Source organism: Peromyscus eremicus, chromosome 4 (genome assembly GCF_949786415.1).
Source record: "Peromyscus eremicus chromosome 4, PerEre_H2_v1, whole genome shotgun sequence".
In the NCBI taxonomy this organism is placed as follows: Eukaryota; Metazoa; Chordata; class Mammalia; order Rodentia; family Cricetidae; genus Peromyscus; species Peromyscus eremicus.
Genome location: NC_081419.1, coordinates 4260342 through 4285526, shown reverse-complemented (window position 1 = coordinate 4285526; position 25185 = coordinate 4260342). Strand labels below are relative to the sequence as shown.

General features: G+C 46.6%; 1 protein-coding gene across 2 annotated transcripts in view; it reads right to left on the bottom strand.

Annotated features, from left to right (window-relative positions):
• Positions 1-25185, bottom strand: part of Nup188 (nucleoporin 188) — a 57305-nt gene that overhangs the window by 3184 nt on the left and 28936 nt on the right. Inside the window, exons 14-36 of one of the 2 annotated variants that reach the window (XM_059259974.1) lie at positions 23064-23183; positions 22355-22481; positions 19023-19175; positions 18703-18829; positions 18423-18510; positions 18252-18328; positions 17314-17428; positions 15509-15629; positions 15321-15387; positions 14116-14244; positions 13045-13184; positions 10453-10559; positions 9046-9252; positions 8788-8957; positions 7636-7705; positions 7208-7275; positions 6517-6712; positions 4448-4525; positions 4128-4213; positions 3761-3906; positions 3330-3511; positions 631-834; positions 411-503 (exon numbers count right to left, since the gene is read on the bottom strand). In XM_059259974.1, coding sequence (XP_059115957.1) covers positions 411-503; positions 631-834; positions 3330-3511; positions 3761-3906; positions 4128-4213; positions 4448-4525; positions 6517-6712; positions 7208-7275; positions 7636-7705; positions 8788-8957; positions 9046-9252; positions 10453-10559; positions 13045-13184; positions 14116-14244; positions 15321-15387; positions 15509-15629; positions 17314-17428; positions 18252-18328; positions 18423-18510; positions 18703-18829; positions 19023-19175; positions 22355-22481; positions 23064-23183 — 2871 coding nt within the window. The remainder of the gene's footprint in view (positions 1-410; positions 504-630; positions 835-3329; positions 3512-3760; positions 3907-4127; positions 4214-4447; positions 4526-6516; positions 6713-7207; positions 7276-7635; positions 7706-8787; positions 8958-9045; positions 9253-10452; positions 10560-13044; positions 13185-14115; positions 14245-15320; positions 15388-15508; positions 15630-17313; positions 17429-18251; positions 18329-18422; positions 18511-18702; positions 18830-19022; positions 19176-22354; positions 22482-23063; positions 23184-25185) is intronic. The other variant, XM_059259975.1, reaches the window with a different exon arrangement.

Here is a 25185-nt window from a genome sequence, read left to right as displayed (position 1 = left end):
CTCCTTCTAAATTCAGGGAGGCTGGGCTAGAGGAAGAAGATTTAGCAGACTTAACAATTCAGACAAGAGGTGCAATGAAGATGACTCCAGACCAGGACACAACTGCTGGCCAGCCAGAGTTAAGTGAGGTCCCTACAGGGGTGGGGTGGGGGACAGCTGGACAACACACACACCAACTTTTGAAGTGATGGCAACTCTCCAGGCTAATGGCCTGGTGCTTGGGATCTGACTGGCACCAGGTTCATGCTAAGCATAGACTTGGGCGTTTCTGGCTGCATTCCTCTCATTAGCCATGAGCCAGGGGCAGGAAGTTTTGTTCTACCAGAGAACTGGGATAACATGAGGGAAGAGCAGCAAGATGGGGCCACATGTCACCAGAGAGCTACAGGAGACAAGATCCTGGCACTTACCTGTCCCGTGCCATTGCTGCTAAGCTGGTACACACTCAGGAGGGGCAAACAGATGCTCTGGGTGATGCCAGCTCCAGCCACTGCTGTGGCTCCCTGGAGGAGAAACCCGTAATTATACGGAGCCAATGGTAGGAAGAGATGAGTTAGACTCTGGCTTCTGGGAGCATGGGAACCATCCGGCCCAGGCAGGGTGCCTTTTCCACCCTTAGCAGCCTCCTACCTGCTGGGTGCGAGCCAGGGTGAGGAGCAGGTGCAGCGCAGCCTCGGTAAAATGCAGGTTCTGCTTCATGCGGAGGCTCACCTCCAGGGTGGTGAGGAGTGTGGGCAGAATGGGGAGCCTTCGGGTTACCTGTAGCCATGAGTCCCCATCCTCATCCACCTCACAAAGCTCCTTAGCCAGATGCAGTCCCAGGACACAAACCTGCTGGTAGCCAAGGACAAAGGTAGGGAAAGGTGGACAAACAGCAGTTGAGGGAACAGAAGAGGAAGAATGCCATCCCAGGGCCTTATCCCCAAAGCTCCTCTCAGGAGTGTGACTGATGCCACTCCTGCTTATTGCCCTGCCAGTCTCCTGTGCCCATCTCTCCAGGAATAGCAAGTCCACCCCATTCTGACACTGGCAGTCTGAGTGGCCTAACCTCGTGCTGACCACATCATTCACCTTCGTCTCCAACCTTAGGTTTTATCCAAGCACCAGTGTTCTACACACTTAGTTTTAGTATCTTTGCTATTTGAGAATATCCTATAATGTATTTTGATCATATTTACCCCCTCAACTTCTCTCAGATCCACCTCCACCTCCCTACCTACTCAACTTTCTTTCTTAATCACCACGCATGGTGGCACATGCCTTTCGGGAGGGAGAGGCAATCAGATCTGTTTGAGGGCAATCTGGTCTACATAAGTGAGTCTCGGGCCATCCAGGGCTACATAGTGAGACCCTGTCTAAAAACAAAAACCACCAACAAGAAACACACTGAGTCCAATTACTTCCGGGTGGGGCCATCCCCTTGAGCACAGTCATCTGACCAGGGTCACACCCTTCAAGAAGACTCCCCCTTTCCTAGCAGCCATCAGTTGCCAATAGTACCACAGCTATGGGTGGACCTTTGAACACCAAACAAACAGGACCAGAAGAGAACCTTCCCATGAGACTTGTCAAAACACTAAATTACAGACAAAGAAAAGAATGTCTTTTTGCAGTATATAATTTGATCCACATCAACCATGAAATAGAGATTAACATTCTGAGATCCAGAAGTGCAATCATCTACATTCAGTCCATCTTCTTTGAAAAAGGAGTAGGGTAGGGCTGGAGAGATGGTTGTGAGGTTAAGAGCACTTGTTGCTCTTGCAGAGGACCCAGCTTTTGTTTCCAGCAACCATGTAGTGGCTCAAAACCATCTCTAACTCCAGTTCCAGGGGATCCACTGCCCCCTTCTGACCTCTGGGGACACCAGGCATGCATGCAGGTAGTGTACATACATACACGCAGACAAAACACTCATACACATAAAATAAATATTTTAAACAATTTTAATGAAAAAAAGAAAAATAGGGGCTGGAGAGATGGCTCAGAGGTTAAGAACACTGGCTGTTCTTCCAGAGGTCCTGAGTTCAATCCCCAGCACCCACATGGTGGCTCACAACCATCTAATGAGATCTGGTGCCGTCTTCTGGCCTGCAGACATACATGCAGGCAGAACACTGTATACATAATAAATAAATAAATCTTTAAAAAAAAAAAAAAAAAAGAAAAAGAAAAAAGAAAAATAATGGAGCTGGAGAGACATTAAGACAATAATGGAGCCGGGCGGTGGTGGCGCAAGCCTTTAATCCCAGCACTCGGGAGGCAGAGCCAGGCGGATCTCTGTGAGTTCGAGGCCAGCCTGGGCTACCAAGTGAGTTCCAGGAGAGGCGCAAAGCTATACAGAGAAACCCTGTCTCGAAAAACCAAAAAAAAAAAAAAAAAAAAAAGACAATAATGGAGCTCAGCATTAAGAATACTTGCTATCCAGTCCTAAGGACTGGAGCATGGGTCCTAGCATCCACATAACAAGCCAGGAGTTCCACACATGCCTGTATCCTCAGCTCTGAGGCCTACAGAGACAGGAGGATCAGTAGGTCTTACTGGCTTCTAGCCTAGGTGAGAAAACATAAGCCCCAGGTTCAGGGAGAAACCCTGCTTCAAAGGGTCAAAGAGTAAGTTTGAGGCTAGCCTGGGCACAGTAGGACTCTACTATTTAAAAGAAAAAAATGCTGGTAGTAACCAAATAACAGATTGTGAGCTACAGTTTAAAAAACATTGTTCTAGCTGGGGCATGGTGGCATATGCCTTTAGTCCCAGCAAAAGGGAGGCAGAGGCAGGCGAATCTCTGTAGGTTTGAAGCCAGCCTGGTCTACAAATCCAGTTCCAGGACAACCAGAGCTGTTACACAGAGAAACCCTGTCTTGAAACACGCTACCTCCCCAAAGGAACATTGTATATGTTATATGTGTACACACACACACACACACACACACACACACACACACACACACAGAGTATCCAATGTTTTCTTCTGGACTCCGAATGGGCCGTTCTTCTCCTTGTTCAAGACCCTCAGTCCCTGCCCTGTGAAGCAGATCTCTCCAGCTCCCTCCTGTCCTCACTTTACTCTGCTCACATCAGTCACTGCTCAGACCACGAGAAGACGCTGACCTGAGACCTGAAGATGGTCTACTTTTCCCGGCTATTGCCTGGGACTGGGCATGGGTGAAGTGGCAGGGAGGCTGGAGCTTGCCCTTGGGCTTCTCTTAATGTCCTGACCCCGCAAGGCTCTGGGGCTCCTCAGGCCCCGCCTTCCCATTTCCTCCCGGGTAGAGACAGCTACCAGTATGGTGTGTCTGCTGTCAGCCCACCTGCTAATGCTCCCTCACCCCATCACGCTGGTCCTTGTGCCGAGGCCGAGGGCAGTCATCAGTCTCCATGCTGTCCTTGTCCTCTGCGGCACTGCCCGATGCCAGGCTGTGGCGGGTCTCATCAAAGAGTGCAATCACCTCTTCTTGGAGAGTCTCGCAGACATTCAGCACCAGCTGGGAGTACTGGGGGATGTCACTTACTGCAGAACAGATGGGAAGGGTGCTGTCACACAGGGCAGGCCACTGTCACTGCACACCAAGGCTGTCCTCCTAGGCAGGGGCTGGAAAGGCAGTTAAGTACTAAGAGGGAGGGTGTCATACTACTGGGAGGAAGGGACGGGGGAAATACAGTGTTTCCTAGGGTAAAAATTCTAAGGCTGGACTTGGAGAGTCACAGAAAACACGTGTGGTCCTAACCTGAGGAACTCGGACCCAGGCTGCCTGCTCACCTCGCATCTCCTTCATCTGTAATACCGTAATGAACGCAGAGAACACCTTGGCTTTGGTCTTTTCCATGAGCCGCTGGTCTGCCTGCAGTACCCCTTCCAGGACCTCTGTCAAGGGCCCAAGGATTTTATCCACAGCACCCAACTCTCTGAAAGAACAAGGGGGGAAGCACACGCACCTCACCCACTGCCCTCAGTGCACCTCAGCAGCCACAGGGGGCCAGTCGGCCTCACTGCACACTGTCTGCCGAGCCGCTCCAGTTCCTGGAAGTAGGGAGTATGTTAGATCCTTCTCCCCTCCAAGAACGGAAGGTCAGTCAGGAAGGGTGGGCCACACTGCTGAGGTCGCCTCTCCTGTCACAGCACTCACCGCTTCCACTGCCGCAGGAGGATGAGCAGCAGAGTACACATCATGGAGCCCAGTCGGAGGCAGTTCACTGACGCTGCAACAAGGAGCTGAATGGAGGACCAGCACAGCAGTCAGGAGTTTGGCTTCTTATGAGCAGACACGGCCCTTGCTTCCACCCACAGTTTCTCTGGCCTTGTGCCCTCCTCCCCTAGCACTGACCTTTCACAGGCGCATTGGTGCAGGGAGCTGGGGACACCTCCCAGGCCGCCCGTGGACTGACCTAACCTCTATGCCACCACCAGATTGACTGTAGGGAAAGGAACCCGCCCAGACATACTTACTAATGCTTTGGTCCCATCAAGCACATCAAGAAACAGCTGGCGCCGCACTGCCACATCAGTCAAGTGCATGATGTCTGCCTGTAAGTGCACAGGAAAAGGGTTATGTCTGAGACATTTCTCAGACTTCAGGAGGCAATTACCAATGGGAAAGTCATTGTGTCCCTGATTAAAATGAAGCTTTAATCCCTGCAGTTTCTTGGTCCATCCTTAGATCTGCTCAGAATCAAGTCCAGATTTGCCCTCTCCTCAGAACTACATCCTTTCTCTGCTCAGCACTTTTCAAAAGCTTCCCGGTGTCCAGGAAATTCAAGCCACACCTGCCACATGACCTTCAACCCCACCTGGGCTCATTCTAGCCCTCCCTCCCCACAACCTCTTTTTCTAGTTTTCTGAGACTGGTTTCACCATGTTGTTATGCAGGCTGTCCCTAACTCATGTGCCAACCACACCTGGCTCTTCCATCCTTGCTGAACATACCAAGTGCCTTCTACTTCTGGACTTGACACCTGCGATTCCATCTGCCTAGACTTCTTGCTCCACAGGCTGGCCACCTGAGGCTTTTTCACATACTTAGTACCTGGGGCATCACCTTGGAGAGGCCACCCTGACTACTCTTAGCTCATGTGTTAAGCATCACAGCATCTTGTTAACCATTACAGCAAAGTAACAATCTCAAGTTACATTTTCCATCTGTGAATTTTATAAATTTTATGACTTGCCTCTTTCAAGGCCAGTCTCCATGAGAGTAGACCTTCCCTGCCTGTTCACTGCTATAGCCCTGGTGGCTGCAGGTACAGAACAAATATTCTAACAGCCGTGGATGGATGGAAGGAAGGAAAGAAGGGAGGCAGGGAGGGAGGGAGCAAGGTCCACCAGGTCAGTTCCCAAAAGGCAGAGGGCAGCAGAGGTACAACTTAAAAGAACTGCTGTTTGCTTAGATTCTAAAAGGCAGCGACATGGACATCACACACTCAGGTGGCCAAGCCTTGCAGTAGGTCTCAAGTCTCAGGGGTCTATGGTTATCACATCATAGCAAGAGTATGTACAGACCTATTCTTTCTAGACTTAGCACACCAGGCACACAGGCAGTCTGTATTAGAGAACAAGTTAGAGATGTGTGCAAGGTTTTTGGAACAAGCAGGCATCTGCCAAGGTCAGGCTGTAAATCAGTAAAGATACTGTCCAGATGCCCTGGGAAGAACAGTTCAACACCATGTGCTATGACACAGCAGGGCAGTACCAAACTATGAAAAATGAATGCCAAGAATGGTGTAAGCCCTTCCCAAACCCCAGCATTCTCCCTCTTTAGAAACTGACTGGTGAGACTGGAGGAGAGATGGCTCCGTGATTAAGAGCAAGAGGACCCGGGTTCAATTCCCAGCACCCACATGGCAGCTCACAACTGTCTACAATTCCAGTTCAGGGGACCCGACACCCAAGGCAAAACACCAATGCACATAAAATAAATCAGTAACAACAAAACCAGAACCTGACCGGGGAGATGGCTCAGTGGGTTAAAGCACTTGCTTGCTGCACAAGCCTCTGACCTGCCTTCAACCCCAAAACTCACATAAATAAAGGTGGAACTGACTCCAGAACTTTGTCTTCTGACCTCCACACACGTGTGCACACACTAATAATAAATACAGAATTTTAAAACTCACTATACAGTAAAGAGACAGTGGCCTCTGTCCTTTTCCTAGAACCAATGAAAACGAACAGCTGCAGACGCGTCACAGACGCCTACAGTGTCCAGAAGGAACAGCACCAGAGGCAACTACACATCTCATGAGAGGCGCACCCCAGACCTATCTAGGCTCAATGCAGCTGAGAAGCCTTCCGGACGTCTGATGGGTTTGGAACTTCGCTGTCCTGCTCTCAAGATGTCTCATTAGGACTCAGGCACGAAGTGCCCGCCCATCCTGGTCTCTTTGCAGACAATTGGTTGCACTTTAGTTCCCAGGGACAAACGTGGATTCATTTATCCCAAGGAGCTGCGTGTGCTAGGCACCTCAGCACGTCACTGCCGCCTCCTTAAAGCAAAAGCCAGGTGCTCAAGAGGTGCTTACATGGCTGGTGGCAATGATGAGAAGCATCCTCCAGGCAGAGACCAGCATCTGATACTCCAGCAAGGACGTGCAGCTGCTGCCCTCTGTTTCAGCCATGTAAACCGCCAAAGACTTGACATAGCCTGACCAGTAGGCAAAGCGCTTCTCGCCGGAAAACTTCTTGAGTGTATCTTTTAATGACTGGTCTAATGAACCCCTATGGTGTCAAGAAAACAAAAACCCTAGTCAGGATTCAAAAATAGGCAGGGAATAAGATGAGCATAGGCCCTTGCTGAGGCAGAGGAAACCAGCTCATATGGCAGCCAGCTCTAGGATCAGCTCCAACATAATGAGTGAGGCTGAGGTCCTTTCAGGAAAGCCTCCCACTCCATCACATTCCAGTCACACAGACTCTTAACACTAACTCTGACAACCATAAATCAATGGACTGGCCAGGGAAAGTTTACTGGCCCTCTAAAAAATGGGCCAAACCTTCTCTCTTGTCTGCCCTGCTAAGCAACCATGCATCATTCAGTGATAGGCCTCCACCATCTCCCACCCCTCCATCTTTGACTAATGTTTCATGGGATAGTGCTGGAGACATTGCTCATTGGTAGGCACTTGCTTAGCATGCAAAAGGCCTGGAGTTTGACCCCCAGCACTACACAAACAATAAGAACAACAAAACCACCTTGCAGGGAAAAGGACTCACTTAACTACATAGTATATCTCCAAACATATTATCTTCATGATTAGGGCACAGGTTTCCAAAATGCTGGGCTGTGGAAGGGAGAGAACATAACACACTAATTACATGGAGAAACACATGTCCATCCCACCCTTGCTGAAAGCAAAGACCTAACACTTAGAAAACATGTAAACACACATTTATGGAATGCAAATGGGAACCGGCCACTGGGCAGGGCAACATGTGCACTGTGGAGACACCAGAGCCTTCCACCCAGAGCAAGCAGGCCACTCTGCTTTCCAGAGGACAGGAAGCAGGCATTGCTCTGCAGAAGGAGCTTCTTGGGAAACATTCTTTATGTTACTCAAGGCAGAATCCTCTTCTCCACCTTATAGACCAACCCTTCCTCTCAGGGACTCCCAGCCACTGTCCTACCCTCCACCGTGGCTCACCTCAGATGTCTCTGAGGGAGGAGAAAGAGTTCCAAATAGCGGACTGGTTAAATTCTCCCAAAACTTGGGCCTGGAACAAAAACACTTGGTGAAATAACACTTTTTCTTTCTCATAGCCCCTTCTCTCTAGTCCCCCTTGCGGGTATTTTTTCATACTTTAATGTCCCAAAAGATTTTTCATAAATCAAACTATTCCTATATAAATGTAAAAAGTCCATAAATAAAATTACATCTTCCAGGCGGGCAGTGGTGGCACACACCTTTAATCCCAGCACTTGGGAGGCAGAGGCAGGGGGATCTCTGTGAATTCGAGCCCAGCCTGGTCTACAAAGTTCCAGGACAGCCAGGACTGTTAAACAGAGATCTTCCACTTAAGAAGTGCAACTGGGAGGGCTGAAGAGATGGCTCAGGGGTTAAGAATACTGACTGCTCTTCCAGAGGACCCGGGTTCAATTCCCAGCACCCACATGGCAGTTCACAACTGTTTGTAATTCCAGTGCCAGGGGACCCAACACCCATGGCAAAACACCAATGTGCATTAAAAAAAAAAAAAGTGCAACTAGGGCTGATGAGGAGACTCAGTAGATAAAGACGCCCTATCACCCAGATTAAGGATCTGAGTTCAGTCCCTGGGACCCATGCCACAGAAGTTGTCCTGTGGCCCTCACAAAGCACTGTGACATGTGCTTGCAACCCACACAAAATTAAAAAAATAACCAAAACCAAAACCAAAAACCTGTATTTTTAATTGTTTAAAAACAAAAATAGGAGTTGGGGATTTAGCTCAGTGGTAGAAAAGCGCAAGGCCCTGGGTTCAGTCCTTAGCTCTGAAAAAAAACAAAAACAAAAACTCCAGCCAGGTGTGGTGGTAAAAGCCTTTAATCCCTGCACCTGGGAAGCAGAGGCTACAGGATTGTTACTGAGTCCGAGGCCAGCCAGGTCTACATAGCAAGCTCCAGGTCAGCCAAAGTTATACAATAAGACCCTGTCCCCAAAAACCAAACAAATAAAAAGAAAAAAGAAAGAAAAGGACAGTCCCCAGTACTGAACTGTATGCTAAGTATTCTGTGCATAATCAGGTGAACTCCTAACAAACCTACTTCCATTTTATAGTCAAGTTCATGGGTCAGCTACCACTCCGAGGAGACTCACTTGGTTCTGAGGACAAGCATAGCACTGTCCCTACGGTCTTGCCACAGAGCATGAAGGAAGGCAATGGCTGCACGATGCAACAGGGGTGGGCACCAGTATCGATCCTGCTGCTGGGAATCAATCAGCTCCAGCACCACGTGGAGACAGCTCCAGACACCAAGGCTGAATTCCTACAAGAGGAACAGGTGGGCATGCAAGTTCCATACCTGAACTTCCAAGAAGCCCTGTTGCCCAGCTCCACCCAAGGCACAGGCTGACCTTGGAGCCGCTGCTGCCATCCTTCACCTCCAGATTCAGAAACAGCTCAATGAGCCCCGGCTGCGTCTCTACAGCAACAGTAAGGAACTCCAGAATCATGACTTTGATGCGCATGTCCTCGATCTTGCTCTGAAGGCGGGTCAGGAAGGCATCACGAATGGCAGCTGCATCACTGCCCAGGCAAGCATACACAGACATTGGGGCCACCTGGAGACCAGAGCACACAGGTTTAGGGCTCTGTCCCGAAAAACTCCCAAAGAATTCCAGTAGATGGAAAATAAGAAAATAACCCAGCCGGACGGTGGTGGCACACACTTTTAATCCCAGCACTCAGGAGGCAGAGGCAGGCAGATCTCTGTGAGTTCGAGACCAGCCTGGTCCACAGAGCGAGTCCCAGGACAGGCACCAAAACTACAGAGAAACCCTGTCTCGAATCCCCCCCCCCCAAAAAAAAACAACCCAAGCAAAAATCTCTGGAGTGAAAGAATGTACAGGAGAGAGAGGAGACAGTACGTAAGGGCTGGAGAGAGAGATGGGTCAGTTACGTGCTTGCTGCACAAACATGAAGACATCTGTTCAGATCCTCAGCCCCTTGGGCTGGGACCGGAGAGCCTATTAATCCTAGAACTGGGGAGGTAGAAGGCAGAGGACCCCGGATCTGCTGATGAGCAAGTGTACATGTGTACATACATACATACATACATACATGCAGACAAAACACTCATACACATAAAGATAAATAAAAAGAAAAACTGGGGTGGAGAGGTGACTCAGTGAGAGCAGGTGCTGCTCTCACAGAGGGACTGAGTCTGAGTTCTAGGCCCACATCAGGCAGCTCACAACCGCCTGTAACGCCAGTTCCGAGGACCCAACATTTCTAGCCTCAGTGGGCACCTGCACTCAAGTGCACATTCCCACACACAAACACATACATCCACATAATTGAAATAATGAAATTAAATTACATTTAAAAAGGAAAACAAAGAGTACAGACTACTACAAGCTTGTCAGTCAACAATATTTGGTGGAGTTCTGTATAAGAACAAGAACACATCTAAAACTTCTATTTTTACTATTTTATTAGTTCTACTTTTTATGCATATGGGTATTTTGGCTTCATTTGTCTGTGTACCACGTGTGTGCCTGGTGCCCGTGCAAGTTAGAAGAGGGTGCCAGGTGCTGGAACTGAAGGAAGGTCCTCTGGAGGAGCGCAGTGCTCTTAACTGTTCTCAAGGAGACTAGAGGTATGTAACTCAGTGGGAGACTGCTTGCCCAACGTGTCTAAGGTCTTGGGTTCCTTAGCAGGCACTACACAGAGATTTAAAAAAAATAGAGGTGGTGGAGAGCCAGAGAGCAGCAAGGAGAGCCCACGTCCCAGCTGGCTCTAGCTGGCTACACAGATCCTACCGTAGCCAGACGTTTCAGCAGCTGGATGGCCAGACGAGGCAAAGCTGGGTCATGTCTGTGGTAGATGTACTTGGCTAGAACAGCAATGAGGTTGTTCCCATGGGCACCTGAAGCAAAGAAAACAGACAGCAGCGTGCCTATTAGAATTCTTCCAATGGGCCAGAATAAGTCCAGGTGGCCAATGCTTTAATGGCAAAGATATATTTTTAAGGAAATAATCTTTAATAAATAAGTTACAAAAGCCACTGTACAGAAATTTAAAAAAAAAGAAGAAAGAAAGAAAGAAAGAAAAGAAAAGAAAAGAAGAAGAAAAAACCTTAAACCTCAGACCTTAAGCAGGAAAGCCAGTGAGCTGGCTCAGTGGGTAAAGGCCCTTCGCCAAGCCTGATGGCCTGACTCAATCCCCAAAACCCACAAGGTGGGGAGGGAGAACCAGCCCCACAGCCTGACACAAGTGCGTGTTTGTATCAGATGCACGCATGTGCACACACCACACACACACACACACACACACACACACACACACACTCACTCAGAAAGAAAAACCTCTCTGGCTGAACAAGGCAGCACACACTTGTAATCTCAGCAGCTGGGAGGTGAACAGAGGAGGACCGGGAACTGAAGGACGGGGTCAGCGAGATGGCTTACGAGCTAAGGTCCTTGCTGCTCAGCCTGATGACCAGAGTGCAACTCCCAGGACCCACACAGTGGAAAGAGCGAGCCGACTCCCAGACATAATGCACAGAAACATAGTAAATATAAAAAAGCAAACAAGGGCTGGAGAGATGGCTCAGAGGTTAAGAGCACTGACTGCTCTTCCAGAGGTCCTGAGTTCAATTCCCAGCAACCACATGGTGGCTCACAACCATCTACAATGAGATCTGATGCCCTCTTCTGGCCTGCAAGGATACATGCAGGCAGAACGTTGTATACATAATAAATAAATAAATGTTTAAAAAAAAAAAAAAAGCAAACAAAGCAAAAGAGAGTTCAAGGACCCCTTTGGCTACAAAGACAGTTTAAGGCCAGCCTATGTCTCAAAGGAAACTAAAATAAAATAATTGGGCCAGAGCAGTAACTCAATAGCAGAGCACCTGCTAATGTGCATAAGGACCTGAGTTCAATCCCCAGCATAGCAAATGGAAAAGTTAGAAATGGTCTTAGACATGATATAAAACATTACTGTTAATGAGACTGAGCCACAGATTAAGCCAATTTATTTTTTATTTTTTTTTTTAAAGATTTATTTATTTATTTATTATGTATACAATGTTCTGCCTGCATGTATGTCTACAGGCCAGAAGAGGGCACCAGATCTCATTACAGGTGGTTGTGAGCCACTATGTGGTTGCTGGGAATTGAACTCAGGACCTCTCGAAGAGCAGCCCCTGCTCTTAACCTCTGAGCCATCTCTCCAGCCCCCAGATTAAGCCAATTTAAAGTCACACTCTAATATGAGCCAATGTGTGTTTTGAAAGTTTTCTTGTGTTTGTTTGTTTGAAGGTTTTCCTATTTCTTTTTTTTTTTTTTTTTTTTTTTTTTTGGTTTTTTGAGACAGGGTTTCTCTGTGTAGCTTTGCGCCTTTCCTGGGACTCACTTGGTAGCCCAGGCTGGCCTCGAACTCACAGAGATCCGCCTGGCTCTGCCTCCCGAGTGCTGGGATTAAAGGTGTGCGCCACCACCGCCCGGCCTTTTTTTTTTTTTTTTTTTTTTTTTAAAGATTTATTTATTTATTATGTATACAGTGTTCTGCCTGCATGTATGCCTGCAGGCCAGAAGAGGGCGCCAGATCTCATTACGGATGGTTGTGAGCCACCATGTGGTTGCTGGGAATTGAACTCAGGACCTCTGGAGCCCTCCTATTTCTTTTGAGAGGTCTGTCAGGAACTGGTGACAGAATGCCAGCCTCACTGTCTTGACCAGCAGTTGGCCCTGGCCCTTCTGCCTCTGGAGTGCTGGGAATAAAGGCATGAGCCCCACTCTCTACCTCCTCTGTATATTGTTAGGTTATCTCTTCACTTCCATTGTCTCCTCAGGGACAGTGCTGTTATCCCGATCCTACAGGTAAGAAATCTTGGTTTGTTTAGTTTTATTTTAATTTAACTTTATTTTATGTGCATTCGTATGAGGGTATTGGATCCACTGGAACTGGAGTTACAGACAGTTATGAGCTGCCATGTGGGTGATGGAAATTGAACCACAGTCCTCTAGAAGAGCAGCCAGTGCTCTAAACCGCTGAGCCATCTCTCCAGCCCCGAAATCTTTGTTTTTAAGATATGGTCTCACACTGTAGTCATCAGGGTAGCCTAAAACTCAACTCATTAGGTAGCCCTAGTTGGCCTTATATTCCCACTTCAGTCTCCCAAGGATGCTGGGGTTGCTGAGGTTGTCACGCAGCTGGCAGAAACCTAAATTTGAACCAAGGAAATGTGACTCCATCCTCCATCCTCATGCATTACTATGTCAACAACAGGAGGCCAGAATAAAGTATGATCCAGGCCCCTTGTTTCCAAGTCAAAGGAAATGAGCTGAGAACAACTTTCATGTCCAATCATAGGGCATAAAATTTAGCCGAGGAAGAAAAATACATACCATGCTGTGTGAGAGCCTGTTCCAGAGGGGACACCACATTAGAAGGAGGTTTCAGCCGAATAACATTGTTGGTGACAGAGAATGCCAGCTTCACTGTCTTGATTAGCAGTTGACCCTGGCCCTGACCTTCTGGCCCATCACTAGGGTGCAAATGGAAATCACAGTTAATTCAGACAACATGATTTCACTCATAGCATGTGTAGTTTCACGAATCAGACTCTTCACTAGCTTCTAGGGGCCCCAGTCCTGACAAGGAAAGAGAAGAGGCTATGCAGCAGCCACTAGCTACAGTCCAGGAATTAAAGCTATTTTTAAAAAGAAACTGCAAGGACCACGAAAGCTGTTATGAGATTGTGTCTTCAAGAAATGAAATGAAACCTCACCCCAACAACATGGCTGCCTAAACAAGACCTGAAGGAATTCAACATCAACTCACATGCTAAGGAAGGGGAGGGAGAAATCTCACAGGGCTCCATGCTTCAACAGAACTACAGGTAAGCAAGGAATGCTAAGAATAGGAGAAATCGTCTTTCTCAGAGATTAGCCCCTTAACTGGTCATATCAGCAACATCAAACATACTGAGCAAGTTGTATTTCTGTTATGCACACACAATTTGTGTGTGTGGGCGTGTGTGTGTTTAACAATTAACAAAGGAAAACAGACCATCAACCTGAAGGAGTGCAAGGGGAGGAGACGGAAGGAGGTGGAGGGAGGAAAGGGAAAGAGGAAGATGGTGGAATTATATTTATCTTTTTTTTTTTTTTTTTTTTAGGATTTATTTATTTATTATGTACACAGCATGTATGACTTTAGGCCAGAAGAAGGCACCAGATCCTATCACAGATGGTTGTGAGCCACCATGTGGTTGCTGGGAATTGAACTCAGGACCTCTGGAAGAGCAGTCAGTGCTCTTAACCTCTGAGCCATCTCTCCAGCCCGGAATTATATTTATCTTTAAGAGGAGAAATGCGGGGGAAACAAACAAAGCAACTACAAGCTAAGCTAAGACAGGGCTCTTAGAAATGCAGGCTACCTTGAAGACCAACGGACACGCACAGCGGAGGCCCTACCTGCGGGGCTGAGCAGCCATCACCATGTCTATGGTGTCCACACCAATCCCCATGATACTGATGACTGTCTGTCCAGCTTCTGTATACGCCAGGCTGCAGATGCAGAGGGATGGCAGGCTGGGTGTGTGGCTGGAAGACAGAGGTTTCTCAGTTACCAGGAGCTTCAGAGCTCTTATTCAGAAGGGAGCAGCACTGCCCTGATGCACCTAGCCAACTGGAGACAGGTGAGGCAGATTAGGTGTCTGTGAAAGGAAGAGATTCTGAACACTTTTCTCAGACGTGGTCCTAAAGACCAGCCTGAGAAGTAAACTAAACACCCATCACTTAATGGATGCATTTACTGAAATAATTCAGGACTAATCCATTCATGACACTTAAAGAAGTATGACAACAAGGGAGGGCTCAGAATCAAGTTACAGAGCAGTGAATGCATTGAATAGAAAAGCCTGCAATCTGTACTGACTAGGTAATAGGCACCTCTGATATAGCACATTGCACCACGTGAGACTTTCTAATGGACATGCATCTTTTTTCTTTCTCTTTTTTTTTTTTTTTTTTAACAGACAGGGTTTCTCTGTGTAGTTTTGGTGCCTGTCCTGGATCTCGCTCTGTAGACCAGGCTGGCCCCAAACTCACAGAGATCCACCTGCCTCTGCCTCCCGAGTGCTGGGATTAAAGGCGTGCGCCACCACTGCACGACCATGCATTATTTTATAATGATCATAGCAGATGATTATGCGTACGGACATGCACCTTCACCTGTCCTTCTCTGATGACAGGGAGGAATGACACCCGAGTCAGGGACAATAAGTCATAGTGAGATGAATGAGCTCTGGGTCTGAGTTAGTATTTTATGTCAACTTGACAAAGGCTAGTCATTTGGGAAGAGGGAACTTTAACTGAGAAAATGGCCCCACCAGACTGGCCGGTGGGATATTTTCTTAATTGGTGGTTAATTTGGGAGGGCCCAGCCCATTATGGTTGGTACCATCCCTGGGCCACATTCCTGCCCTGACTTTCCTCAGTGATGGACTATAATGTGGTCCCTTTCCTCCCCAAGGTGCTTTTGGACATGGTGTTTCATCACAGCAATAGAAATCCTAGATAAGACAGGAGTCAATTAAGGTGAGACGTCAGGAAGAAATGAGGGTACTTGAGACAACCAATACAGTGTCCTCCTGGCTGAGTCCCACAATCCCCATTACCTGCTATGTAGGTCTGTCTCCTGGCACAGGTTCAGTATTGCATGAATCAGCTCCAGAATTAGGCAACCTAGACCCCAGAAAAGACAAGCAAAGATGCAGCCTTGTGTTGATGATCTTCATCAAAGAAGGGAGGGAAAGATCTTCAGGGAGCCAGAGGCTTTAGGGTGTTCAGCCCATGCTGTCCTTACCGATCAGTTCCCGCACGCCATGAGAGTTATAGCGCCATTTGTGGTAGCTGGGAAGCATCTCCTTCAACACGAACATCACACATGGCACCAGGCCTTGGCTCTGGGTACTACCAAGCTGTCCCTATGGGAAAGCATTCTGTAAGGGCCTTGTCCATGTAAGAAAGGATTCTTTATTACTCAAGATTTAACCTCAAAAAACGCAGACAGGTCCAAAGGAGAACTAGGAACACACTGACCAACAATAGAAGGAGACACCAGAAATTCCTACGTCAACTGAACCTATACTGTGAACAGAGAAAACAACTAAAAAGGCAAGGTGACAGTATCACCAAAGGTGTTGACATGAAGGAGCAGGAAGAAAGTTATTCTGACAGGAGAGAGGTACCCTAACCATCAAAGATGCAGAACTGTCAACAACAAAGAAAGCCATTGACTGCCAATGATTTGTCACCCACACCCAAAGCTCAACTATCATAAAACACCAGAGGGGAACACTGATGCCCCAAATTCTCTCTTCTAATAGTGTGATTAATTCCAGTCTCTTTATCTTAAAACTGGAGACTGCTCACTTTGACTCCACACAATGACTGATTTATTTCTAAGCCTTTACTTATTCCTACAGGAGGATATGTGCGATGTGTTGAGTGGTTTTTGTACATATACAGTAATAATTGGATTAAGCCCAGGTCCTCATCCATATAACAAGTACTATACCACTGAACTACATTCTGCAAGCCTGGCCTTGATCTTACACTGCAGCCCAAGCAGACTTTGAACTTGTCAGCTTTTTGTGTCTGGCTCCTGAGAAGTTAGGATTACAGTCTGGGGACACCAAGCTGGCTGCTGAATGATCTCCATGTGCAAGCCTCTAAACTCCCATCAGGTAGTGACCATATCCTAGTCCTATTCTATAGAAGCTCTCAGAAATTCTGAATTGCCTAAGGTCAAAAAAATTCAAGTAGCAAGTAATGGACTTCAAGTGTCATTCTAATTCTATTCAATTCCAAAATTCTTGTCCCTAACTATACACTAGTTTTTCAGAGCTACAATCCATTAATTGAATATTTATCAGCTTACAGTCAAAATCTGCTTAAGAAAGAAATGAGGAAGCTGGGCAGTGGTGGTGCACACCTTTAATCCCAGCATTTGGGAGGCAGAGGCTTGAAAAAAAAAACAAAAACCAAAAACAAACAAAAAAACAAGAGAGAGAGAGAGAGGAGAGGAGAGAGAGAGAGAGAGAGGAGAGAGAGAAAGGGGCTGGAGAGATGGCTCAGAGGTTAAGAGCACTGACTGCTCTTCCAGAGGTCCCGAGTTCAATTCCCAGCACCCACATAGTGGCTCACAACCATCTGCAATGAGATCTGGCTCCCTCTTCTGGCCTGCAGGGATACATGCAAACAGAACACTGTATACATAATAAATAAATCTTTGGAAGAGAGAGAGAGAGAGAGAGAGAGAGAGAAATGAGAGAACCAAGTAAGAAACATCCAAGTACCTCCTATATGGTAAACACCAGACCATGAAACTAGACCTGTGGAGGGAGCATCCAGGCACACACTGGGACAAGATAGAAAGTCACATAGACAACAGTTAAAATAGCTTCACACGTACCACAGCAGCCACAGAATTCTCAACTGTCACTACAAGCCTTCTGATTACTAAACAAACTCACACCATGAAGCAAGCACTAAGGCACTCAGGGGCACAGACTCAACCAACAGAAGTTGAGGCTATCCTGCATACAGACCAGACTACAGCAGCAGCTAACAGGGGAGCTGTTCCAGAATCATCTCATCAGGTGGTACCTTGACAAGAGTGGTGACCAAACGCAGAAAGGCAACTGTGACCCCATACTCGCCCTGGGGCTGTTCACTGTTCATCAGAAGGTTGCCATACCCTCCAGCATTCATTCCCTCCGCACTAGGAACAGACAGAGGCAGAGGGATAAAATGATGAGCAACATTTCAAGGCCAAGAAACTGATTATACAGCATTCTTGTTATTGTCTAGATGGCTCCAGCATAAAATACAAAAGCTCCTCAAAGGGAAATAATCAAATGTAGGCAATTTTATAGCCAGGGAATAATTTAAGATTATGTTTTATTGATGTACAATACAACTCCAAGAGGTTTAGAGTGAAAAATCAAATGAGCCATTAGGGAAGCACCAGTCATGTAAGCAGAGAGTGAGGTGAGCATGCTCAGGTAGTAAGATGGCGCCCAGGTCTCAATAACTGGTCTAGCTCACATACCCTCAGATTGGAGGAAAAGCACACTGACTGCGCTTGAGAATAGGACACCAAGTCTCTGGATCCAAACAGCCCTGGGATGTCTCAGCTGAAAAGCAGATGCCCACATAGCTAATGTAGTTGCAGCTAGATGAGGAAAGCCTGACTCTATTTCTCAAAGTTTAAAAACTGTCAACCATACAGAACTCGGGAGGAGAGGCAAGCAGAGCTCTGTGAATTCGAGGCTAGCCTGGTCTACACATCAAGTTCCAGGTCAGCCAGGGGTATATCATGATATCCTATCTCAAAAACAAAACAAAACAAAACACTGAATCACCAGTGTGCTCTGAGAAGAGCAGTTCTGTACCCCAGCTCCTCCTCTTCACCTTACCCTCACTCACCCTCAAGGTCAAGAGGATTTAAAGAAGCTTCTTTAAAATGAATAAAGCCAGGCTAGACCTGACCAGGAATGATTCATAGTGGGGAGTACAGTTCACCCCCTCAGGACCTGGCTCACCTAATCATCTGAGTCATGTTGGAGACAGGGTGAGCCACAAATGGCAAAAAGCCTGTGTGTCGAAGATCAGTCCAGACCTGAGAAGGAAAAATAAATTAGGTATTCACATCCCTCTAGATGTATACTCCAAATGTGATACTCCTTAGCTGTTACAAAGACTTGGCATCGCACCTTTGCTGGATTCCGAGCAGCCAAGACAGTTAGGCAATTGACGCAAGAAGCAATGACGCTCACAGGAGGGGAGATCACTGTCGTCAACCTGGTTGAGAAACAAAGCACTGCACCCAGTAAAACAAGTAACAAGCAGTTTCCTCCATACTCCTCTTGAAGGAACAGGAAAGCCCTCAGCTGGGGAGCTATCCCTAAAGGCCTCCCACAGAGGAGCTCTTGGCCAGGCTCCTGGAAAGCAAGAGAATCACTGCAGCAAGCTCTGCCAACCACAGGGACTCACCGCTGCAGCAGCATGTAGATTCGGGACGTGATGGGCAGCAGACAGTCTGCTATGGACAAGTCTGTGCTAATGACCTTGTGAACCAAATCAATGATGGGTTTCACCCGCTGGCAATGCTGGATCACATCTGTGGGGGAAAACAGCCTGTGACTTCTCAGCACAGAACTCTATAAAAAGATCAGTGTAAGACCCAGATAAATAAATCCCACAGACCCCAAAGGTGGATAGCTTTGAATTCTATCTTGAAGTTAGGTCTAGCCTTCAAATCTTGCAAGCACATCCACTCTTCCCATCACTTGCTATCCAAAAGCTGACCTTACCTGCCGTGGAGACAACGTGAAGTAGCATTTCAATCTCGCAGGTGAAGAGAGTCCAGCTACTGTATGAGTATTCCCAGCGTACAAGGTAAGCCCTATCATCCAACATGACTTGGCCCACGGTGCCCTGAGGAATTCGAAGGTTGGTCTGACCCCCTATGGAAGAGAACTCACTGTAATCCTAAAACAAATGTGAGAGGAGACTCTTCTACCAGACAGCACTACTCCACACACGCACAGGGACTCCACAGCAGACAATACTCCTACAACTTTACATTAAAACATGATAAAGGGCCGGGCAGTGGTGGCGCACACCTTTAATCGCAGCACTTGGGAGGCAGAGGCAAGCAGATCTCTGTGAGTTCGAGGCTAGCCTGGTGTACAGAGTGAGATCCAGGACAGGCACCAAAATTACAGAGGAAATCCTGTCAGGGAAATTAAAAAAAAACAAAAAGTGAAGGTGGGAGTGCTGTGCACACCTGAGTCTCAGACTCCTGATGGTGAAGCAGGAGGAGTGCAATGCGTTAAAGGCCCCTGGGAATGAGATCTTGCTCCAAATGTTTCTCCTTTTCTTTCTTTCTTTCTTTCTTTTTTTAAAGACAGGGTTTTTCTGTGCAGTTCTGGTCCTTGCAGAAGATTGTAGCAGAGGGCAAACAACCAAGACAAGCCACACAGAAACCATCTTATCATGCACTCTATATGGTACTGAAGTATCCTCTGGAAGAACAGCATACATATTCAGCCACTCTCTAGTACTACCTCCCAAGTACTAAGAAGGTTTACAGAGCAAGTGATCTCTAAATATTTTAAGGCACAACCTAAAGACCACCATTTATTTTGACTAACCTCCATGGAATATTCTAAAATCAAGAACTAAACTGGCAAATACTGTTTGAGTCTTCCCAAGTGCTATCCTTGTACATTGCTATACAAGCTGTTCTCACCCTAGCTACATACTGGGCCTCAAGCCAGGGAGATGGGATACTCACTGGTTTGGTAAAACGCAGCAGAGACTGTAATTACTATGTCTGAAGGGTGTGTCCAAGCACAGGACAGACACAACACTATTTTGGCAACTGTGGAAAGATGGAGAGGCAGTAATCCCTCCAGAACAATAACTATCCCAGGAAGTGTCAGGCAGTAAAGAAAAAGTACTGTTATGTCTGAGATTGAGTGCAAGAATTTAACACCTATGGTGCTGCTGGGCCAGAAGAATAAGCAATCTACTGGAACTTACACTATCTCACAGAATTCCCCACTCAAGAGGAGGTAGAAATTCTAGGATGTCAATCTCTTCCATGCAGTTTGCTAATCCAATCTTTCATTTTGAGACAGGGTCTCACTATGTAGCCCTGGTTGGCCTAGAACTAGCTATGTAGAATGCCACAGACTGGTCTCAAACTCACTCTGCCTCCACCATAATCAGCACAATTTAAAATCTTAACACCAGCCATCCATGCAAACAGGTAATTAGAAGAATTGTCTACTTTCTACCTCTTTAAACCCAATAACTTTTAAGTCTGTTTTGTAATATGACACCAAATACTGGGTGATGGTGACAAATCGGGCCTACTTCCTTCAAAATGTTTTGGCAGACTCTGGCATGGAAGCCAGCGTTGGTTGGCCCTGCAATCCACGTTGCATATCATTTCATGTGCAGGAAGGTTTTGGCGTCAGTGGAATGCCACAGGATTTTCACTTAATTTTAGTCTGACATCACTTTGCAAACAATACCCAAAGTCTCTGGACATCGTGGAACCGGCATTGTGCTTGTAGAAAGGATACCTGACAGCATCAGAAGAAAAATCTCCATTATTCCATCTGTGCTCTCTGCAAGGACTGTGTAAAGACTGTATCACTGAGCAGAGCACTGTGGCACACACCTTTAATTTCTAGGACTCAGGAGGCAGAAGCAGTAGGATCTCTGAGTTTGAGGCCAGCCTGGTCTACACAGTGAGTTCTAGGATAGCCAGGGTTATGTAGAGACACTGTCTCAAAAAATAAACAAACAAAACAAAACAAATAACCCCTTCAAAAAAGATTTTAAGTCAAACTTGATACACTAAAACCAAACATGACATAGGAATATTTAGTGTCAACAATGTACATATACAGGGCAGCCAAAACTGATCTTCTTTTACTTTAATATTTGAATCGCATGTGTAACCAAAAGATGGATTTTTGTTTTTTTCTATGCACTGATATTCTGTCTTACCAACTATTCAAGGCTGGCAGGGATTTATTGGTTTGTAGCTCTAGAAGGCTTGAACTATATACTCCTAAAGAACAGTAAAGCACAGGAGAGGGATTCTATCTCATACCGCTTAGAATCTGTGGGGAAAACGTTTTAAAAAGCAAACAACAAAACCTACAGAATTGAAGGGGGTGGAAAGTAATCAAGTTAGGATAAATGACAAAGCTAGCCTGTGGCTGGCTCTCCCTCTCCCTCTCCCTCTCCCTCTCTCTCTCTCTCCCTTCCTCTCCCTCCCTCCCTCCCTCTCTCTCCCCGTCTGTCTGTCTGTCTCTCTGTCTGTGTGTGTCTCTCTCTCTCTCTCTCTCTCTCTCTCTCTCTCACATGCACACCCCCCCCTGGGATTCTAGCACTGTGGACTGCTCCCATGTCCGACTACTTCCCTCGACTACTTCCCTCGGTTTTTCTTTGCACACGAAGCAGTGAGTACCATGATTAACGACTAGTGCTTTCTTACTACTCACATTTCCATTCCTGCTTTAAAAAGGCAAGACCAGCCGGGCACGCCTTCAATCCCAGCACTCGGGAGGCAGAGGCAGATGGATCTCTGTGAGTTCGAGGCCAGCCTGGGCTACAGAGTAAGTTCCAGGACAGGCTCCAAAGCAACACAGAGAAACCCTGTCTCGAAAAACAAAAACAAAACAAAACAACAACAACAACAAAAAAAAACCCCAACAAATAAAAAAAAAGAGGGAGTGACAGAAGCTCAGTATGGTGCAGATGATTTTACCTCCAGCACCTGGGAGGGTGAGGTATGAAAATCATGGATTCTAGGCCAGTATAGGCTAGTAGCAAAACAAGATGCTCCCAAAACAAACAAACAGAAAAAAATAAAAAAGGAAAAAAAAAAGGATGGGGGCTGGCATGGGGGGCTGGAAGGAAAGGAGGAGAAAGAGAAAGCAAGCAGAGGCACTGTTTAGTTCTGGAACATTCTCCACAGTCCAGCAGGTCCTGTATAACTGCAAGCCGAATCTCTTTATCAGTGACTCAACAAGCAATGAGAAGAGAAGGGAAAGGATCCAGCCAGCACTAGGTCTAATCAGATGCCTTGAAACAGGGCTAGTGCAGAGCATCTCTGTCTTACCTAGAGGGTACAGGAGTTTGGGGGTTTGCCTCCGCCAAAGAGTTCCATCTTCATGAGAGAGCACATCATGGGGTTTGTGCTTATGAAGTTCATTGTAGAAAGACATTTTATCCAGGAAACTGTACACCTGCCAACACCCAGAAGGAAACCCAGGAGTCATACATTCACTCATGCGTCAACAGGGTTCCACCAGTTCTTTACGCCAGACTGCATGTGCTTGTCCCTCAACTTCCCCAGACTCAGGCTCTTCGGGGAACAGCCTTCTGCTCTTCTCAGTTGAGCCTCATCACTCTTTAACTCACTCAAGCTCCCTTTACCACACACACACACACACACACACACACACACACACACACACACCCCTCTCTCTCTCACCCACCAGCCACTGCAATGCTGGGGATCAAATCCAGGGCCTTGCAGCAGCTGGGGAGCACTAAACACAAAGCACACCCTCCCAACTATTACTCGTGTCCTAAACCCGCTGTCCTCTCGTCAGCAGACATCAGGCACCTGTAAGAGGTACTTAGAAAAGATTCTGATGTAACTACACAGAACTGAGGTGACACCAGTGAACTGGTATCTTTCATTCCATTTCAGACAACTTCTTGTCCTGGCAGTGGCCTTCCAATATAGAGTGCACCCAGGAGTCCCAGTGGACCCTCAGCCAGCTCCCTCCCACTTCTCTTCGGGATCTAGCTATAGCACTCACCTTTTTGGCAGTGGACTTCCCTGACACGAGGGCTCGAAGCAATTGCAGAAGTGGGGAAAGGAGATGGGGGAACATCCCACACACGCTGTCCAGAATGATCCCGAGACCAGAGGTCGGCTCCTAAGGTGCAAAGGAAAGTCACCCCTCTTCACAAGGGCCCTGCGATCCTAAGAAAATCTAGAAACAGAGGCTGCAGAGATAGCTCAGCAAGTAAGAAAACTGACTGCTCTTCCAGTAGCCTCAGCTCCCACATGGCAGTTCACAGCCATCCGTTACTCTCATCTCAGTACCCAACACCCTCTTCTGGCCTCTACAGGCTGCCTGCACACGTGTACAGACATAACATCCACACACGTCAAACAAAACAATTTAAAAATTCTCTTTTCTTTTGTTTTTTGACATAGGGTTTCTCTGTGGAGCCTTGACTGTCTTGGAACTCACTCTGTAGACCTGGCTAGCCTTAAACTCAGAGATCTGCTTGCCTCTGCCTCCCAAGTATTGGGAATAAAGGTGTGTACCACCATCACCTGGCCAAAAAAAAAAAAAAAAAAAAAAAATTAAAGTTCATATCTTTAAAAGAAAATCTAGCAATAACCCTTTCCTTTAGTTTCTTAATAATGTAAGACATCCATATTCCACTGAAAAAAAAGAGAAAATATTCATGACCTGAAAATAGACTTCCTGTATATCCAATTCCCTCCTCCTGGCCACCTTTTCTCTAGGCAAACAACATAATTCCTTCCATTATGTGTTGTTGAGTTTTTTTCTACTCTTTTTGGGGGCCCGCCCCACTCAGCTCCCAAATAAATTCACACACAGAGACTTATTATTACTCATGAATGCCCAGCCTTGGCTTGGCTTAGTTTCTAGCCAGCTTTCCTTCTCTTAAATTATCCCATCTACCTTTTCCCGTTCTCTTACTTCTGTAAATCTTACTCTTACTCTGTGGCTTGCTGGTTGTATAGCTGGGTGGCTGGCCCCTGATGTCCTCCCCTTCTCTGGCTCCCTCTCTCTTTCCAGAGTTCTCCCTCTATATATTCTCTCTGCCTGCCAGCCCCACCTATCCTTTCTCCTGCCTTGCTATTGGCCATTCAGTTCTCTATTAGACCATCAGGTGTTTTAGACAGGCACAGTAACACAGCTTCACAGAGTTAAACAACTGCAACATAAACAAAAGTAACACACCTCAAAATATTCTACTACAGTTATGCTTCTATTAAAGTAAGAACTACTCCCAAATCATGTCAATGCTTAGCCAGCACACACAAGCAACACAGATGCCCCATCTAAATATGGTTTGTAACAGCTTCTCTCAGGGAGTCTGCAGGCCTCTGTAGAAGTTAGCAATGTCTCTGGAAGGAGTGTAAGCCATAGAAGCAGTCAACCCAGCTGGGATACAAATGAAAAGAGACTTAGCAGCTGGACCCTAATAATTTAAATGTTAACTCTAAAACCTATCACAATGTTTTGACTATTCTCTTTGTTCTAGAGCAGCAGTTCTCAACCTATGGGTCGCAACACTTCTGGGGGGGTTGAACGACCCTTTCACAGGGGTTGCCTAAGACCATCAGAAAACACATTACAATTCATAACAGTAACAAAATTACAGTAATGAAGTAGCAATGAAAATAATTTTATGGTTGGAAGTTGCAGGACATTTGATCTCACTGTGTGAAGATGTGTTACTGTTTTACCTTGCCTCTCTACAGCATCTGATTGGTTTAATAAAGAGCTGAATGGCCAATAGCTAGGCAGGACTCCAGGGCAGAGCTAGGAACTTCGGGAGGAAGAGATGCGATTTTGCCAGGGAGACATGGAAGGATTCAGAGACACAGAATGAGGAGCAGTAAAGAGCCAAGTGTTAGAACGTAGATGAATAGAAATGAGTTAATTTAAGTTATAACAGGTAGTTAAAAACAAGCCTAAGCTAAGGCCAAGCTTTTATAATTAATAAGTCTCCATGCCATTTTTTTTTGGGGGGGGGGGGGGGCGCGTGGTCCAAATAAAGTCCAACAAGAAAGTCTTACAACAGTCTGCAGGTCACCGAGCATGAGGAATTGCATTAAAGGACTGAAGCATCAGGGAGGTTGAGAACCACTGCTCTAGACATTATCTCAGCACT